Genomic DNA, 14887 nt, shown 5'->3' with positions numbered 1-14887 from the left:
ACTTCGTGTTAAGTTGGGCCGTGTTTCTCTATCCCAGAGATACTGGCATACCAGGTACCGTCATACTATGACTATTCCATCCTATTTTATTGGAATTCCAGATTATGCCCAGCAAACATGAGATATGTTTGAGAAAGAGGTCATATCCCTGGGATCCTGAAACACCGCCTGAAAGACAGCTTTCTACTCTTGCTCTATAATAGACCAGCTCTTCTCCCGAGAACATAAAAATCTATGCCTAACTTAAAAACCCACATCCACAAATTTAAGTTTTGTGGAAACAGTCCTCCTCTCATTTGGGCCAAGTTCTGGCCACATACCTTGTAAAGAACTTATATGCAATTTTGGTTCAGTAAGGCCTAGGCGATCCCAGCCATACAGATCTTGAATCCTAATTCAGAGGAGGCAATACCAAGAGTCTTCTAAGGCAGCCTCAAACCAAGAACCTTTTGCTCCTGCTCTAACTAGGGCTGCCTTCCATGTGTCTTATTTACTCCCCAGGCATAGACTGAGAAGAGCTGATGTGCATTGAGCCCAAGGTAGAAGACATTCTGTTGCATCATCAGTACATAGATGTGAACAGCAAGGCACACAATTGCAGCTCCAAAAGACCCAGCACCATTCCCAGCATCCTGTTTCTTATTCCAATGTTAACAACTTAGTGTTCATCAGAAGATTTTAATCCCTCCATTTTTAAAGACAGTAAATGTGACTATATTTTCCTTTTTAAAAATAGAGAGTGGAAGAGTTTAAATGGCAATTAAAATTCATAAATTTCATGTTGAAAAAAATAGTATCAGCTTCGTTGAAATACTGACTTCAGAACTAGAGGATTAATGTCTAGGGTCTCTAGTTGGGCCATGAAGGTAAGTGAGGAATGAGACCATTTAGCTATGCTGCCCAACTGGACACACCGATCTTCTATCGGTCACTTTGCAAATATTTATTGAACATCTCCTTCACGCCAGGGCTGCAGTCTGGGTCCAACTGCAGTAGACTTTTCGGCCAAGGCATGCCTCTGTAAGGTATGGTTTGTGAGTGAACAGCCCAGCACGGAGGATGACGGGGAAAGAAAGCCTTGAAAGTAATTCAGTAATAGACTTGGGTTACAGAAGAAAAGGCCATTGGATTTAATATTGAAGGTCAAAATTCATTTTCAGCTTGGGATTACTTACGAAATATAAAAGTAATAAACCTATTTCTAATGCCAGTAGCCTAAATACATGGTGTAGATACATGGTGTCGCACTCTCCGCTATATCTGTAAGTCGATAATGGCCTCATATCCGAGCCAGGAGCCAGCCAAGTATTCGTAGTCCTTCTTCCTCTCTGGAAGAAGGAAAGCATTAGTACCCTTGGCTGCAAGCAGGCAAGCTATATTTCTGCTGAGCCCAGGTAACGAAAGCTTTATATCAAATAAATGCCCATCAAGAAGTGCTAACCACCTATGAACGACATCTGCGACATCTCAAGTTAAGCCCTTGGCTGCTGAAATAATTTTCTGGCTTTTAACATGCAAGTTGCTATTTGATTTAAAAAGACATTAGCTAGTTACCCTAAGGGATAATAGGGCAGAAGTTTTTACTATATTTCTTATAAATACAAACAAACCAAAATGTGTTCATATGCCAGAATGTGGGCAAAGGATATCAGCTTGAAGCTTAACTGAAGAATCCTGTCTTAGAGGGGACACGTGAAGTCCAGACTGACAGCTGTGCTGTGAGGATGGGCGAGGTTTGGCACTTCCCTGGTCTCACGCCAGACTGTGATTCACTGGCCCCCACAAGGTGCTTTCTCGCTCTACCTTACCGCTGCAGCTCGGACATAGGAGGAGCCTATTTAATCCTTCTTTGCTTTCAAGCAGACACACCTAGTGATAACAGTGCTTTTCCACTTCTGGAAATGAAAGCCTAGGTAATAGAAGTATCTGATCCATAACCCGCTTGCCGGATCATAAAACTTGTGGGTATTATAGTAGTACTAGTCTATCAGGATGTCTTAGGGTTTTTTTCCCTAAAGGTAGCACAGGTGAGGACAGGAAGAAATCCTGATTGCACACATACTGCAGTGGACTTGTGGGGACAGTGTGCAAAGCCGAGAGGGTGATTTCCATTGCGATTCTTGTGTCTGTCGCCAAGCAAGAGCTCATCCCCAGCTTGTCTTGGGCTGAGGATATGGAAATTACCTATCTAATGAGTTGCTTTAGGAATGGAGATACCTAGAAAATAGGCCACATTGCTGAAATGAATGAATAGGGCACTTTTCACCTCGTTGAAGCATTAATTAGGCTCTTAACAATACTAGGCAGCCATAGGCCCTCCAAAGGGAACAGTCTGCATTGTGGTGAACAAGAAGGGCCCGAAGGGTTCAGCAAATGAAGACTTGGTCGCCATGACTGGGATTCAGTGGTTTGGGGACCAGCTGGGGAAGGGCTTCCCTGTAAAAAGTGATAGGTTTGGCTATAAGAGAGATACAAATCATGCATCTGATTCCAACAATATGAAACTAAGGACTAATTGTTATGAATTCTCTCACCTGTAGCTGGAATTGGGCACCAACATTTTTGAAAATATTGCCTGTTTGATGTACGACAGCCTGGATTGGAAAAGGCAGCACCAGCACTATTTGGAAAACATGCAGCTTATTAACGTCCCACAGGTGGTTAGTGAGAAACCTGTCTTAGAAGCTACGTTGACTTCTGAGGTAGGCATATGCTAGAATGTCTTTAGTTGGCCGAATGATTTGCTGAACAACTTAATTTTCACGTTTATAAAACATGAAGAAAAAAAATCACATAAATACTGGTAGCAAGGGAACACTGCCTGCTGGGATTTAATGGATGAGGGTGGGATCCAGGCCCCCAGGCACAGCATTAAAGGGCATCCATGTGATGGGGGCTTTATGAAACCCCCAACTACCTGCCACACACAGAGGGGATGATAGAACCCACTTTTCAGCCATGGAGCAATAAATAACATCTGGAACAAGGAGGGCTACTGATAACTTAATCACCATGTTATTTTAGCACCTACCGTGTGCTGGCACTGTACCAGGTGCTGGCGATACTGTAATGAACAAGACCCATCCTCTCTCCTCCTCATTGTGGTTAACCTTTAAAGGGGAATGGCAGTCAAGTCAAAGGTGGTTTCAATTTAGCATGATGAGCGCTGTGAGGACAGTCAGCTGAGCTTGCAGGAGAAGCTATAAATACGGCACCTAACCTGCTCCTGAGCAGAGTAGGATGGAGAGACGGGAGTCGGGAAGATGTTACCAGGCAGGGTAAGTAATGTGCTGAAGGCTGAGGATGAATTGCCTGGGCAAAACCTGACTGGGGAGAGGGACAGAGTGGTATTCTCAAGAAGGGGGCAAAGACGTACAAAGACATGGAGGTCAAAGAAAAGAAGTATTGCGTCCAGGACCACACCACGGGGTAGGGCAGTGCTCTCAGGTCATACATGCAAAGTGGAGAGCAGCAACACGAGCTGGAAAGGCGGGAGCCAGAATGTTCTTTGGTGCTGAGCTCAAGAGTTTCGGTTTTATCCTGAAGGTTGTGGGAGAACCATTGAAGGATTCTTAGAGGGAGAATGGCATGATTCTGTGTCACCCCGGGGTGACACAGAAGAGAAGAGAAGATGCCCCATCTTCCCATCTCTTTCCTGGCAATTTCTCAGTGGGCTCTGTTAGGAAAAACTGAAAAGTGTCCATACCCATTAACTTCTTTCCTTCCTCAGACAAAACCCGTTGATTTGATCCTAATATTAGCAAATGATTTTGTGGTGTGAACATAATCATACAATTTCAGAATCCCAGAATCCCGTCAGAGTCCCATTATACCAGCATTGAATGAAAGCATCTCTCAGCTGGATGTTTCAATTGTTTTTTTAATTATTCTTATTTTAGCCCCCACAAACTGTTGCTGTAACCCCTGGAAAGAAGAAAACACAACAATGTGAAGAGCTGCAAGCTCCAGCTCCACCACCACCACCACCAGGCATGTATGAAACCTGTTGCTGGAGGATCAGTGCCAGGAGCTGGTGCTTTGAGGAATGACTGTCCTTGGTGTTGCTTTCACATCTCTCTCCACCTCAAGATCCTACATTTATCAGTGCATGATCAGAGTTTGAATATGTGGATGAAATTTTGATGGGAGAAACAGAGAACACATCTTAATTGAACAGCGGTATTTTGTATCTTTTACAGTGGCTTCCGTCATCACAAATGAAGTAGACATGCGATATTACAATGATTTGCTGAATCCAATTCCAGAAGAATTCATTTCTGTGCCCTTGATACTGCATTGTATGCTGGAACAGGTAAGTGGATACACGCTGAAGCTTTCTTCCCAGGTGGGCAACCTTGAGTCAATCACTTCATCTCTCTTTGCTTCTGGGGTTTTTTTTTGTTTTTTTTTTAACTGTTTTAAAATTACGCTCATAATACCTGAATGCATTCTCCTTTGCAAAGATTACAACATTTTAGATAAAGCTAAAATCTGCTTTATCAGCTTCAATCCTCTTTTTCTTGCTACATTTTGGAATGATTTTATATAACTTTCACTGAAGTTTTGGTAGGCATATCTTTAAAACTATCAGGTGTTGTTTTAATGAAAGAGAAAGGAGTTGGGCAGCTGGGTGGGGTGGTTAATGGTCCTCAACTGCATTTAAAATTTCTTTTACACTTGCAGATTTAATCAGATTTTTCTATTTCTGAGGGCAATTTTAGTCATTCATATTTTTAAATGAACATGTCCATTTTATTTGTTTTCAATATCATAAAAGTTCTTTATTCACTAATATACATTGAAAAGTTTTCCTCTGTATCTAGTTATGTTCTTTTCCTATGACTGATGTTATTTATTGGTGCCCTCTTTGTTTTGATCATGGATGTCAATTGTATATCGATTATTGGTCTTTTCAAAGAACCAGCATTTTGTTTCACTGATCCACTCCTTTTTACTTTTTATTTTATGAATTTCTTCATTTATCTTTATTATTTCCTTCTTCCTACTTTGTTTGGGTTTATTTCGTATTTCACTTTTACTGAAAGCTCACTTTGTTTATTTTTAGTCTATTTCACTTTACCTAAGGCTATGCATTTCCTTTTGAGTATTTCTTTGGCTGCATCATGATGCTTTCAATGTATTCAGTTCTAAATCTTTTAATTTCCACTGTTTATTGTCCATTTCTAATTTTATTTCATTATGGTCAATAAGCATGATCTGGATGTTAAAAATATTTTTTAATTTCCTGGGCTTCCTGTGTGACCTGGTGTACATGGTCAATTCTTGTGAGTACTGTATATGCATTTGAAAAGAATTTGCTGTTAATTAACTCATTTAATCCTTAGAACAGCCCTATGGAGCAGGAACTATTTTTATTCCTCATTTCTCAGATAAGGAAACTGAGGTCTAAAAAGTTAAGTAAATTATCCAAGTAGTAAGTGACAGAAACTGCTTTTGAACCTCGTCAGTCTAAGTGGAAAAGTATTTTGATAGCATTGCTCTGTTGTGGTCTTCACTTCTAATGCTGCTCATGAGAAGTCTGATGTCAATCTGATACTTTTTCCTTTGTAGGTAATCTATTTTTTCTTTCTGGCAGTTATTAGAGTTTTTTCTTTTTCTTTTTTTTTTTTTTTTAACATCTTTACTGGAGTATAATTGCTTTACAATGGTGTGTTAGTTTCTGCTTTATAACAAAGTGAATCAGCTACACATATACATATATCCCCATATCTCCTCCCTCCAAGGCTACGTATAGTTATGGCTTTGTTTTTTCATTGCCTCTGTGATCTAAAGGATTATAATCTGGTTTCTGATCACATTCTGAGTTAAATCAAAATTCCTTGTGCTGGTTCATAAAGATCCTAAAAATATGGTTCTGGGATGTTTGTCATCTCATCTCCTACCCCCCATCTCTCCCCCTCTCTCCCACACTCTCTCTCTCTCTCTCACTATTGGTCATCTACATAGACCTTCTGGTTTTTCCTCACATTCACTAATTACACCTTAGTTTTTTTACACTAACTTCTCTTCCTAGAAAGTTTTGTTCCCACATGTCTGTCTGCCTGGTGGATACTCCTTGTCATTCAGTCCCCAGTGAAAGTGGCATTTCTGAGATAGGCTTTCTCTGACCACCTGATCTAAAGAAGGCCCACAACAACACAGAGTGCTCTCTACCACTTCACCTTGTTTTATTTTCTTATCAACAACTGCTCTTTAAAAAAAAAAGAATGTTTATTTGCTTTATGTATTACCTTCTTCTCACTAGAAGGTAAGCTCCATGCAAGCAGGGACCTAATCTAGTCTTGTTCATTGCTCTCTGCTCAGCACACAGTAACCACACCTAGCCCATAGTAGACCCTGAATATATATTTGTTCAATTAAATTATATCTTCAAATATTATTTCTTTTGATTTATCCTAATTATTATTAGACAGATGTTGGAATTTCTAGTTTTTTCCTCCATGTATTTTAAATTTTCTTTCAATTTTACCCCTTCGGGAATTTCAGCTTAACTTCCAACTAATTTATTCTTAGGTGGAGTCTAGTCTGCTACTGAAGTTTTGTTTCAACAATAACATTTTTAATTTATAAATTCTTTAATTTCTTTTAATAACTGTCCTTCTTATTTCATGTATGTAACATATTCCTTTATCTCACTGAATATTAAAATAGTTTTAGACTCTAATCATCTGTTACCTCCAGCATACATTTTTATGCTTGTTGACTTCTTTAGTTTTCTAACCAATTAGGTAAGCACACTCATATTTGCCTTTAATTATTACCCTGTAAGGCTTTTGGAAGATCAATAATTTTATTATATCAATAAATTTGTAAAAGTTTAATAGCCCTATATGGCTTACAGTATCATCATTTTATTTATCTTAATCTTACTTATTTTATTCAACTCAACTCAAAGCAACAAATATTTATTAACTTAACCATCTACTGTATTCTGTGTACCAAAGGGGACAGTTGATGAGCTCAGTGCCTGACAAATAGAAGGCTCCAATAAGAGATACATGTTGACTGAATAAGTGCTTAATAATAAAGGGATGAAAAATTGAAATGTAAGAGGACTCAGGTGGGATTTTATAGGAGGGGATATTAGAGTTTAACATTTCAGAGATGGAAGAGTTCTGCATGGTCCCTTGTGATTGGAGAGGGTCCAAGAGATGGTAGGAAGAGAGAAAGTGGAGACAGGAGTGACTCTTTTAAAGGTAATATGTTGATAAACAGGGAAGAGTATACGACTATTTTGTTATTGTTCTCAACAGGGGGGTTTGCCTCCCAGGGGACATTTGGCAACGTCTGGAGATACTTTTGGCTGCCACAATTGGAGGGGTACTACTGGCATCAAATGGGTAGAGGCCAGGGATGCTGCTGAACATTCTGTAGTGCCCAAGATAGCCCCCATGACAAAAATCTAGTCCAAATGTCTTTAAATTTCAAGGTTGAAAAATCCTGTAGAGTGGTGTGAAATCATAGAGGATGATTTTGGTATTTAAGGTGAAGAGAACAATTATAAAAGGTGCCTATCTTGATTATATTTCAACTTCTTGTTTACCACGTAAAACTGAACAAGGCATTTAATATTTCTAGGCCTCATTTTCTCCGTATTAAGGGGAATATTACCCTTCACTGATCTCACCATGTATAACTTTTCTATCTTAAGGACTTGACCTGAACCCCAGTTCCTCCCAGTAAGCAGCCTTGGGCTTGGGGCAGTCACATAATTTCCCTCACCCTAATTCCATTTCTGTAAAATGGAAAATAATAGCTACTCAGCAATATTGCTGTGAGGCTTATGAGATAATGTATGTGAGGGTGGCCCACACAGTGCTTGGCATGTGGTAGGCACTCAATAAATACTTATTGAATCCAAAGATGTGAGAGCACAGTTTTGAGTGCTTTAGAAGAAAGAGTAAATCATTAAGGAAAATTATATTAATATTGTTAGTTTGATTTCTACCATGGTAAATTTTCCTGTTTACCATTTGCATTTTGTGTTATCTATTCTAGTACATGTATGAAAATTATATATACTTTAATAATTTAATATATATATAATTATATATAAATTAATGTTTTAATGGATTATAAACGTTTTCCCTTTTATTTTGGTAGTCACTGGTAATTATACTGCCACTTTGTATAATCACCAAACTTTTTGGTAGAAACTGCCTTGTTTTTACTAAAAGCAATGGAAATACATGACTATCAGTAAGGAACTGACCATTAAACCGATTCCTCCCAACTCTTTATATCAACAGGTTGTGGCAAGTGAAGAAGACCTTGTCCCACCGAGTCTGGTGGAGCCGTCTCCCAGAGCAGATGGGCTGGACCACAGAATCGCAGCTCACATCATGTCCATCCTGCCCTCTCTCTGTCTGACAGAGAGGGAGAAAAAGGTCAGATGGTGTGAGAAAACCAAAAAGTGTGCGTGCTTTGAAAAGTATGAACTGTCTCTTTACATCAATACTGTTTTAATTTGAATAGAATCTCCATGAAATATTCTTATCTGAAGAGGAAAATGAAAGCAAACCAGTGCCCAGAGGCCCTCTTCTACTGAACTATCACGATGCCCTCGCCCACAAGAAATACGTGCTAAAGGTAATAAGTAACCAGGTTACCCTGAGGATAATGGATGCAAAAAAGCTCATTAGTAATTATTCAGTTGAAGAAATCTTAATGAGATAGCTTTACCAATGCTAATAACCAGTAATGTACGAAGTAGATACCTGCTTGCAAAGTAAGATCTCAGAAAATGGAAATGAATAAAGGAGAAATTACATCAGCCAAGAAAACTGGCCTAAGTACAGAGGTCCAACGGACCATTAAATTGATTGCGACTACACCAAATTTGCATTAAAGCCTTGTAGTTATTTGCTTTATACATCTGCTAATATGAAAAAACTAGTGGAGGCCAGAAAAGGATCTCAGAAGGGAGGGAGGAATACATTTGAGACTTTGGCAGTTTGTCACTGTGAATGAGGAATCCATCATTTGTGTGCACCAAGAACCTCTGGCAAAGTGAGAACTAGCTTTTTTGACCTTCAGCAAAATACCAACAGTTTGTCTTCCCCAATTACCTTTGATTTCCCCTGTTCCCAAATAATGAGAGCAAGGGTATCATGTTTTGCCTTCTCCATATGCATAAGGCACTTGACAGCTTATTTTAATGTCTTCTGTCATGTTGCTCTTTTTCATCAGGACCTAAAGAATTTTGACCTGGTTCAAATTGAGCAGAAGATGCAGTCTAAGTTGCCACTGTGGGAATTCCTTGAATTCCCTCTGCCCCCGCCATGGAACAGCACGAAACGTCTAGCTACAATTCATGAGCTCATGCAATTTTGTACAAGTGGTGAGTACATTGCTTTGTCGTAGCTTAAATTCATTCATTTATGGTCACGTGTGCCTCTAACGATTACACCCCCATCTGCAAAAAGTATTTTGATTATTGACCTTTCAGAGGCTGGGGTGGGTATTTTGATTGACTGTACTTTTCTTATCTTGAATAATGTCATTAGCAATAGGATGATAGCTATGATGCATAACATTCTTCAATTTGATGCCCTGGCTTTTCTTTCCACTGTGTTTCTACAGCAAGCATAATCCCCTTCTTTATTCCTCCTCCCCGCCTCCCAATCCCACATCCCCTCATTGACATCATTGGAGATGACATGGTGGTCCCCATCCTGGTTAAGAGGAGAACTTAGAGTACCCCCTGTGGTGTGGTGCTGAGAGTGTTAATACTAGTTCACCTCCTCTCAAAGCAGGAAGGGCCATTTTCTGCTCTTTGAGGACAGTGGAAAGAGGGGTCATTAAAAATATCAAAAATCAGCTTCTCATTGCAGAGTTCATGGGAATTTTATGATATAGACAATCATTTCCTAAAACATATCCTATTTCCACTTGAGGCGATATGCAAATACCTTCCTGCTTATAAGAAGAAATATGAAATTACATAGACATCTTGATTTGACCTAGAAAAGCAAAAAGCATGTGCAGATTCTTCCTTCTCCTTTCATTTCTAACTCTAAGCAAATTATGAAATATTTTAATCTTGATTTCTTTTCTCATTTTTTTAGTAGGCTTAGTAATAGAAAAAGCTAAAATTTTTAATACTGCCATGCCTTCACCTCATGGAAATGTGGGGTGTAGCCTAGTGGGCCTGGGTATGTCATGTCTATTGTTTACATAATCACCCTCTTCCTGGTGTCCTGAGAACATCTGGCCTTTACCTCTATCCTGCCACACTCCTATTCTCCTTCTGCCCTGTGATATGATTTCATTCTCTCTCCACCTCAGTTCTACCCTCCACAGCACAGGATTCTTGGGGGTTTTTTATATGAACAAGCACATTTATTGAATCATTTTTTTTACAGTAGCAAAATACTGGAAACAAATTGAATGTCCATCAAAAGCTCTCATTAAAATATCAGACACCTATGTGGTACAAAATCATGCGACTTAACAACAATGAGGCATATCTATATCATGATGTGGAACAGTCTCCCAGATAATTAAGTTATAAAAGGAAAGGAAACAAAAGATAAGAAGAGTATGATTCGTATGCTCACATTTGCTTTTGTCTTTTATGGGAGAATATGTACACATTCTTTTTTATACAATTTTTAAAGGTCACACTCCAGTTACTACAAAATATGAGCTATATTCCCTGTGTTATACAATACACAAGATTCTTGTTTGTGTTGCCACCACTGAAACTGCCCACATATCCTGCTCCCATATCCCTTCCCAAACCCTTGTCCCTCTGCCTCTTCTCCTTTTCTCTTTCCTCATGCTTAACACGTCCAAAACCAAACTCTTGATTTCCTCAAAACGTGTCCCTTCATGGTCCTCCTTATTTCAGTAAATGGCGTCTATTTTCTACCAAAACCTTGGAGTCATCCCTGGTTCCTCTTTTTTCTCACGCCCCACAACCAATCCCACCACATCCCTCACTACCAGGCCAGTCCAGCACCACCTCTCACTTGGACTATTTCAATAGCTTTGCAGTTGGTCTCCAGGCTTTCCCCATTTTACCTACAGTCTTTTCTTCACACAATAATGGGAATGACCCTTCTAAAATGTCAGTCAGATCATGTGCCTTCTTAGCCCAAAACCCTCTAGTGATCACCCATTTCCCTCAAAGTATTAATAAAATCTAAACTGTTCTGCCGCCCACTTTTGGAGCTCATCATCTGTCAAGCTCTCGTTGCTCTACTCCACTCTATCTAGTTGGCCTTACTGTGATTCCTTGGACAAGTCACTTGCACCCCTGCCTCCATCTCTGCATTTGCTCTTTTCCAGATATCGATATGGCTCCCCCACTTCTTTCACATTTTTGCTTTACTTGTTCAGAGGGCTTTTTTCTGGCTACCTTATATAAAATAGAAGCCTCTCCCCAACCATTATCACTTCTTATCCCCTCACCTGGCTTTATTCTTCTTATCATCTCTGATATACTATACACTTACCTGTTTATTCTGTTTCTAACTGCTACAATGGGTACTCCATAAAATCAGGAGTTCGTTGATTTGTTTACTGCTGTGGTCCCTTTACTAAAGTCACTGGCAACTAGTAGGTGCTCAAAAAATATTTTTGAAATGAATGAATGAACAAACTTAATTCTGTCACTTTTACCTCCTTCCTGTCTCCCTTCTGAATTTCCTTGTATTTTTTCCAAAAGGAACCTTCCCGCTGCCCTCACCTCTGTTGGAGAGGAAGTGTCGGTGACCTCTGATTCATTGATCTGTCACTATCATTTCACCTTCCCTCACTGAATTCAATGGTTATTTGTTAACACCTACCTCCCACCTCTCTATCTTGAACTTCTAAAGCACAAGAACCAAATCTTCTCTTTGAATCTCAGGCAAAGAAAAATACATAGAGTACAAAGCCTAATACATAGAAAACAAACAGGTGAGTAATTGAATGCATGAATAAATGCTATAGAAGAATAAATACACAAGTTAATATAGCCCCTGGAAGGCTCATAACCTTTAAAGTAAAATTATGAAAGGTACTGTACCAGTTCATTGGGTGGAAAGAGGCCTTTTCTTAGCCTGAGTGAACAGAAAAGCCTACTGAACATAACAGCCTATGTTAGACACGAGTGAGTGATTTCTCTGTTTTTAATTACAACAGCAGCAAAAGGTGCTTTTGCTTAAAAATGACGTTTTCTTAATTTATTTATTGAAGTATAGTTGATTTACAATGTTATGTTAATTTCTGCTGTACAGCAAAGTGGCTCAGTTATACACACACATTCTTTTTTACATTCTTTTCTGTTATGGTTTATCCAAGGATATTGAATGTAGTTCCCTGTGCTATACAGTAGGACCTTGTTGTTTATCCATTCTGTATGTAATAGTTGGCATCTACTAACCCCAAACTCCCAGTACATCCCTCTCCTACCCCCTCCCCCTTGGCAACCACAAGTCTGCTCTCTATGAAAAATGACAAGTTTTAAATATATTCAACCAATATGATACCCCGGAAAGTCCATGTGAATTAATCTGGACACCTAATATTCATTCAGCTATGAAGCAGTTTGTGAGCATTATCTTGATAAATTATATCTTGATTGTGCAGCTTTCTTATTATTAGTTACCTTTGGTATTTGTTGCAGAATTGTGGAGCCCGTGTGTAAAGTCAGGTCAACACCCATCATGGCGTGACTCCTTTGTCATTTTGGTGGACTGACTCCCTGGTTGTCCCTCTTTTAGCCCTGTACCATGTGGTAATAAAGAGCATTCCTAGCAGCACTTGTCCTACTTTCTTACAGAAGTCTTGAGCTGGAATGAAGTAGAACGAGCCTTCAAAGTGTTTACTTTTGAGAGCCTGAAACTCTCTGAGGTTGATGAAGAAGGGAAACTGAAGCATTCTAGAATGATGTATGGGACAGATTCTGAGATGTTCAACATACCATGGGACAACCCTGCCAGATTTGCTAAACAGATAAGGCAAAAATACATCATGAAAATGAATACCCAAGAGACCAGACAGCAAACAGGTACACTGCCTGGAAGGAACAAAAAGCATTCTCGCATTGTATGATTGTCCATTTGTCTAGCATTGTATCTTATGGATCCTCTTTACACTGCCTAGATAGTGGAATCAAAGACAGAATTTTATTTTTGGATCAGAATTGGTCAACATCTATGCAAGATGATGAGATCAACAAAGAACCTTCCGATCCTAGTCAGCCTCATACTAACAATATGAAGTATTCTGACCTGGATAATAGGAAATCCTTAGACTCCAATTACAGAGAACCGTCAGAGCAGGAGAACAGCTTGAAGTCGCAGCTCCAACCTCAGCCTTTGAGTAAGTAAACTTGTGTCTCTGTGTGTGTATGTGTCTGTATGTGTGTGCGTGCGTGTGTATAGACGCTACTAGAGAATGTATAAACCAAAAAAAAAAAAAAAAAAGATTCAAGATGCATTATTTAAATGCCTCCCTATTTCAGTTGAAAAACTGTTTAATATCTAAATTATTTGCTTAATTAAACTTTGTTACTGAGTGTTGTTAATAAGTCCTCATTATTTAAAAAAATTTTTTTTTATTGAAGTAGTGTTGATTTACAATGTTTCTGATATATAACAAAGTGATTCAGTTTTATATATATATATATATTCTCTTTCAGATTCTTTTCCATTATAGGTTATTACAAGATATTGAATATAGTTCCCTGTGCTATCAGTTGGTCCTTGTTGTTTATCTATTTTATATATAATTGTGTGTATCTGTTGATCCCAAACACCTAATTTATTCCTCCCCTCCCCAAGTTTGTTTTCTATGTGAGCCTCTTTCTGTTTTGTAAATAAGTTCATTTGTATCATTTTTTAGACTCCACATATAAATGATATCATATGATATTTGTCTTTCTCTGTCTGACTTACTTCATTTAATACGATCTAGGTCCATCCATGTTGTTGCAAATGGCATTATTTTATTCTTTTTTGTGACTGAGTAATATTCCCGTGTGTGTGTGTCTGTGTGTGTGTGTATACCATATCTTCTTTATCCTTTCATCTTTCAATAGACATTTAGGTTACTTCCACGTCTTGGCTATTGAAAATAGTGCTGCTATGAACATAGGAGTGTGGGTATCTCTTTGAATTATAGTTGTGTCTGGATACAGTATATGCCCAGGAGTGGGATTGCTGTATCCTATGGTAGCTCTATTTTTCATTTTTTAAGGAACCTCCATACTGTTCTCCATAGTGGGTGTACCAATTTCCATTCCCACCAACAGTGTAGGAGGGTTCCCTTTTCTCCACACCCTCTCCAGCATTTATTATTTGTAGAGTAAGTCCTCATTATTTCAACCCTTTATTTTCCAAAATATCATAAAGCCTCTTAGTCCACTCTTACCTTCATAAATGTAGTACAGTGAACATAATTAAAACTTTCATCATTAGTATTTCACAAGGCTATTGTGATTATTTGCAAAAATTCTTAAAAATTACCTGCAGTAACATAATGAACTGCCCAGTGCAGAGCTTGGTACAAAATCAGTGCTCAATGAACATCAGTTCCCTTCCCTCCTCCTCATGGCTTAGGCAGTTACTCTCATTCTAGAATAAAGCATAATAAATATTGTTATATTAGGAGGTATAGAAGCATAGAAGAATATTAGGCTAAATTTTTATTGAGCCATCTTACACACAACTGTCAGATTAATTACTTAAAATACACTTCTGTTATGCCCCTGCTTCTAACCTTCAGTGGCTCCCTGCTACCTGCAATATAGAACCCAACTTCTTGGCCTGCTTTATGTGCTTCTTCAGCAGTACCAAATTACTTTTCCCAAACCCTTTCTACTTTTTCCCTTTTGCTCACTTATCCTATGCTCTAGCCAAACAGAATTAGGCCCTAT

The 14887-nt window shown here is 38.7% G+C and overlaps 1 protein-coding gene across 1 annotated transcript in view; it reads left to right on the top strand.

The window, feature by feature from the left end:
• The window catches only part of SPAG17 (sperm associated antigen 17), a 221396-nt gene that overhangs the window by 75529 nt on the left and 130980 nt on the right, over positions 1 to 14887 (top strand). Inside the window, exons 8-15 of the mRNA XM_057553166.1 lie at positions 2541 to 2702; positions 3900 to 3990; positions 4200 to 4312; positions 8271 to 8408; positions 8497 to 8610; positions 9211 to 9361; positions 12791 to 13018; positions 13114 to 13332. Coding sequence (XP_057409149.1) covers positions 2541 to 2702; positions 3900 to 3990; positions 4200 to 4312; positions 8271 to 8408; positions 8497 to 8610; positions 9211 to 9361; positions 12791 to 13018; positions 13114 to 13332 — 1216 coding nt within the window. The remainder of the gene's footprint in view (positions 1 to 2540; positions 2703 to 3899; positions 3991 to 4199; positions 4313 to 8270; positions 8409 to 8496; positions 8611 to 9210; positions 9362 to 12790; positions 13019 to 13113; positions 13333 to 14887) is intronic.

This window comes from Balaenoptera acutorostrata, chromosome 1, assembly GCF_949987535.1.
Source record: "Balaenoptera acutorostrata chromosome 1, mBalAcu1.1, whole genome shotgun sequence".
Classification (NCBI taxonomy): domain Eukaryota; kingdom Metazoa; phylum Chordata; class Mammalia; order Artiodactyla; family Balaenopteridae; genus Balaenoptera; species Balaenoptera acutorostrata.
Note: the sequence above shows the minus strand (reverse complement) of the source record. Positions and strands in the feature narration are given on the sequence as shown.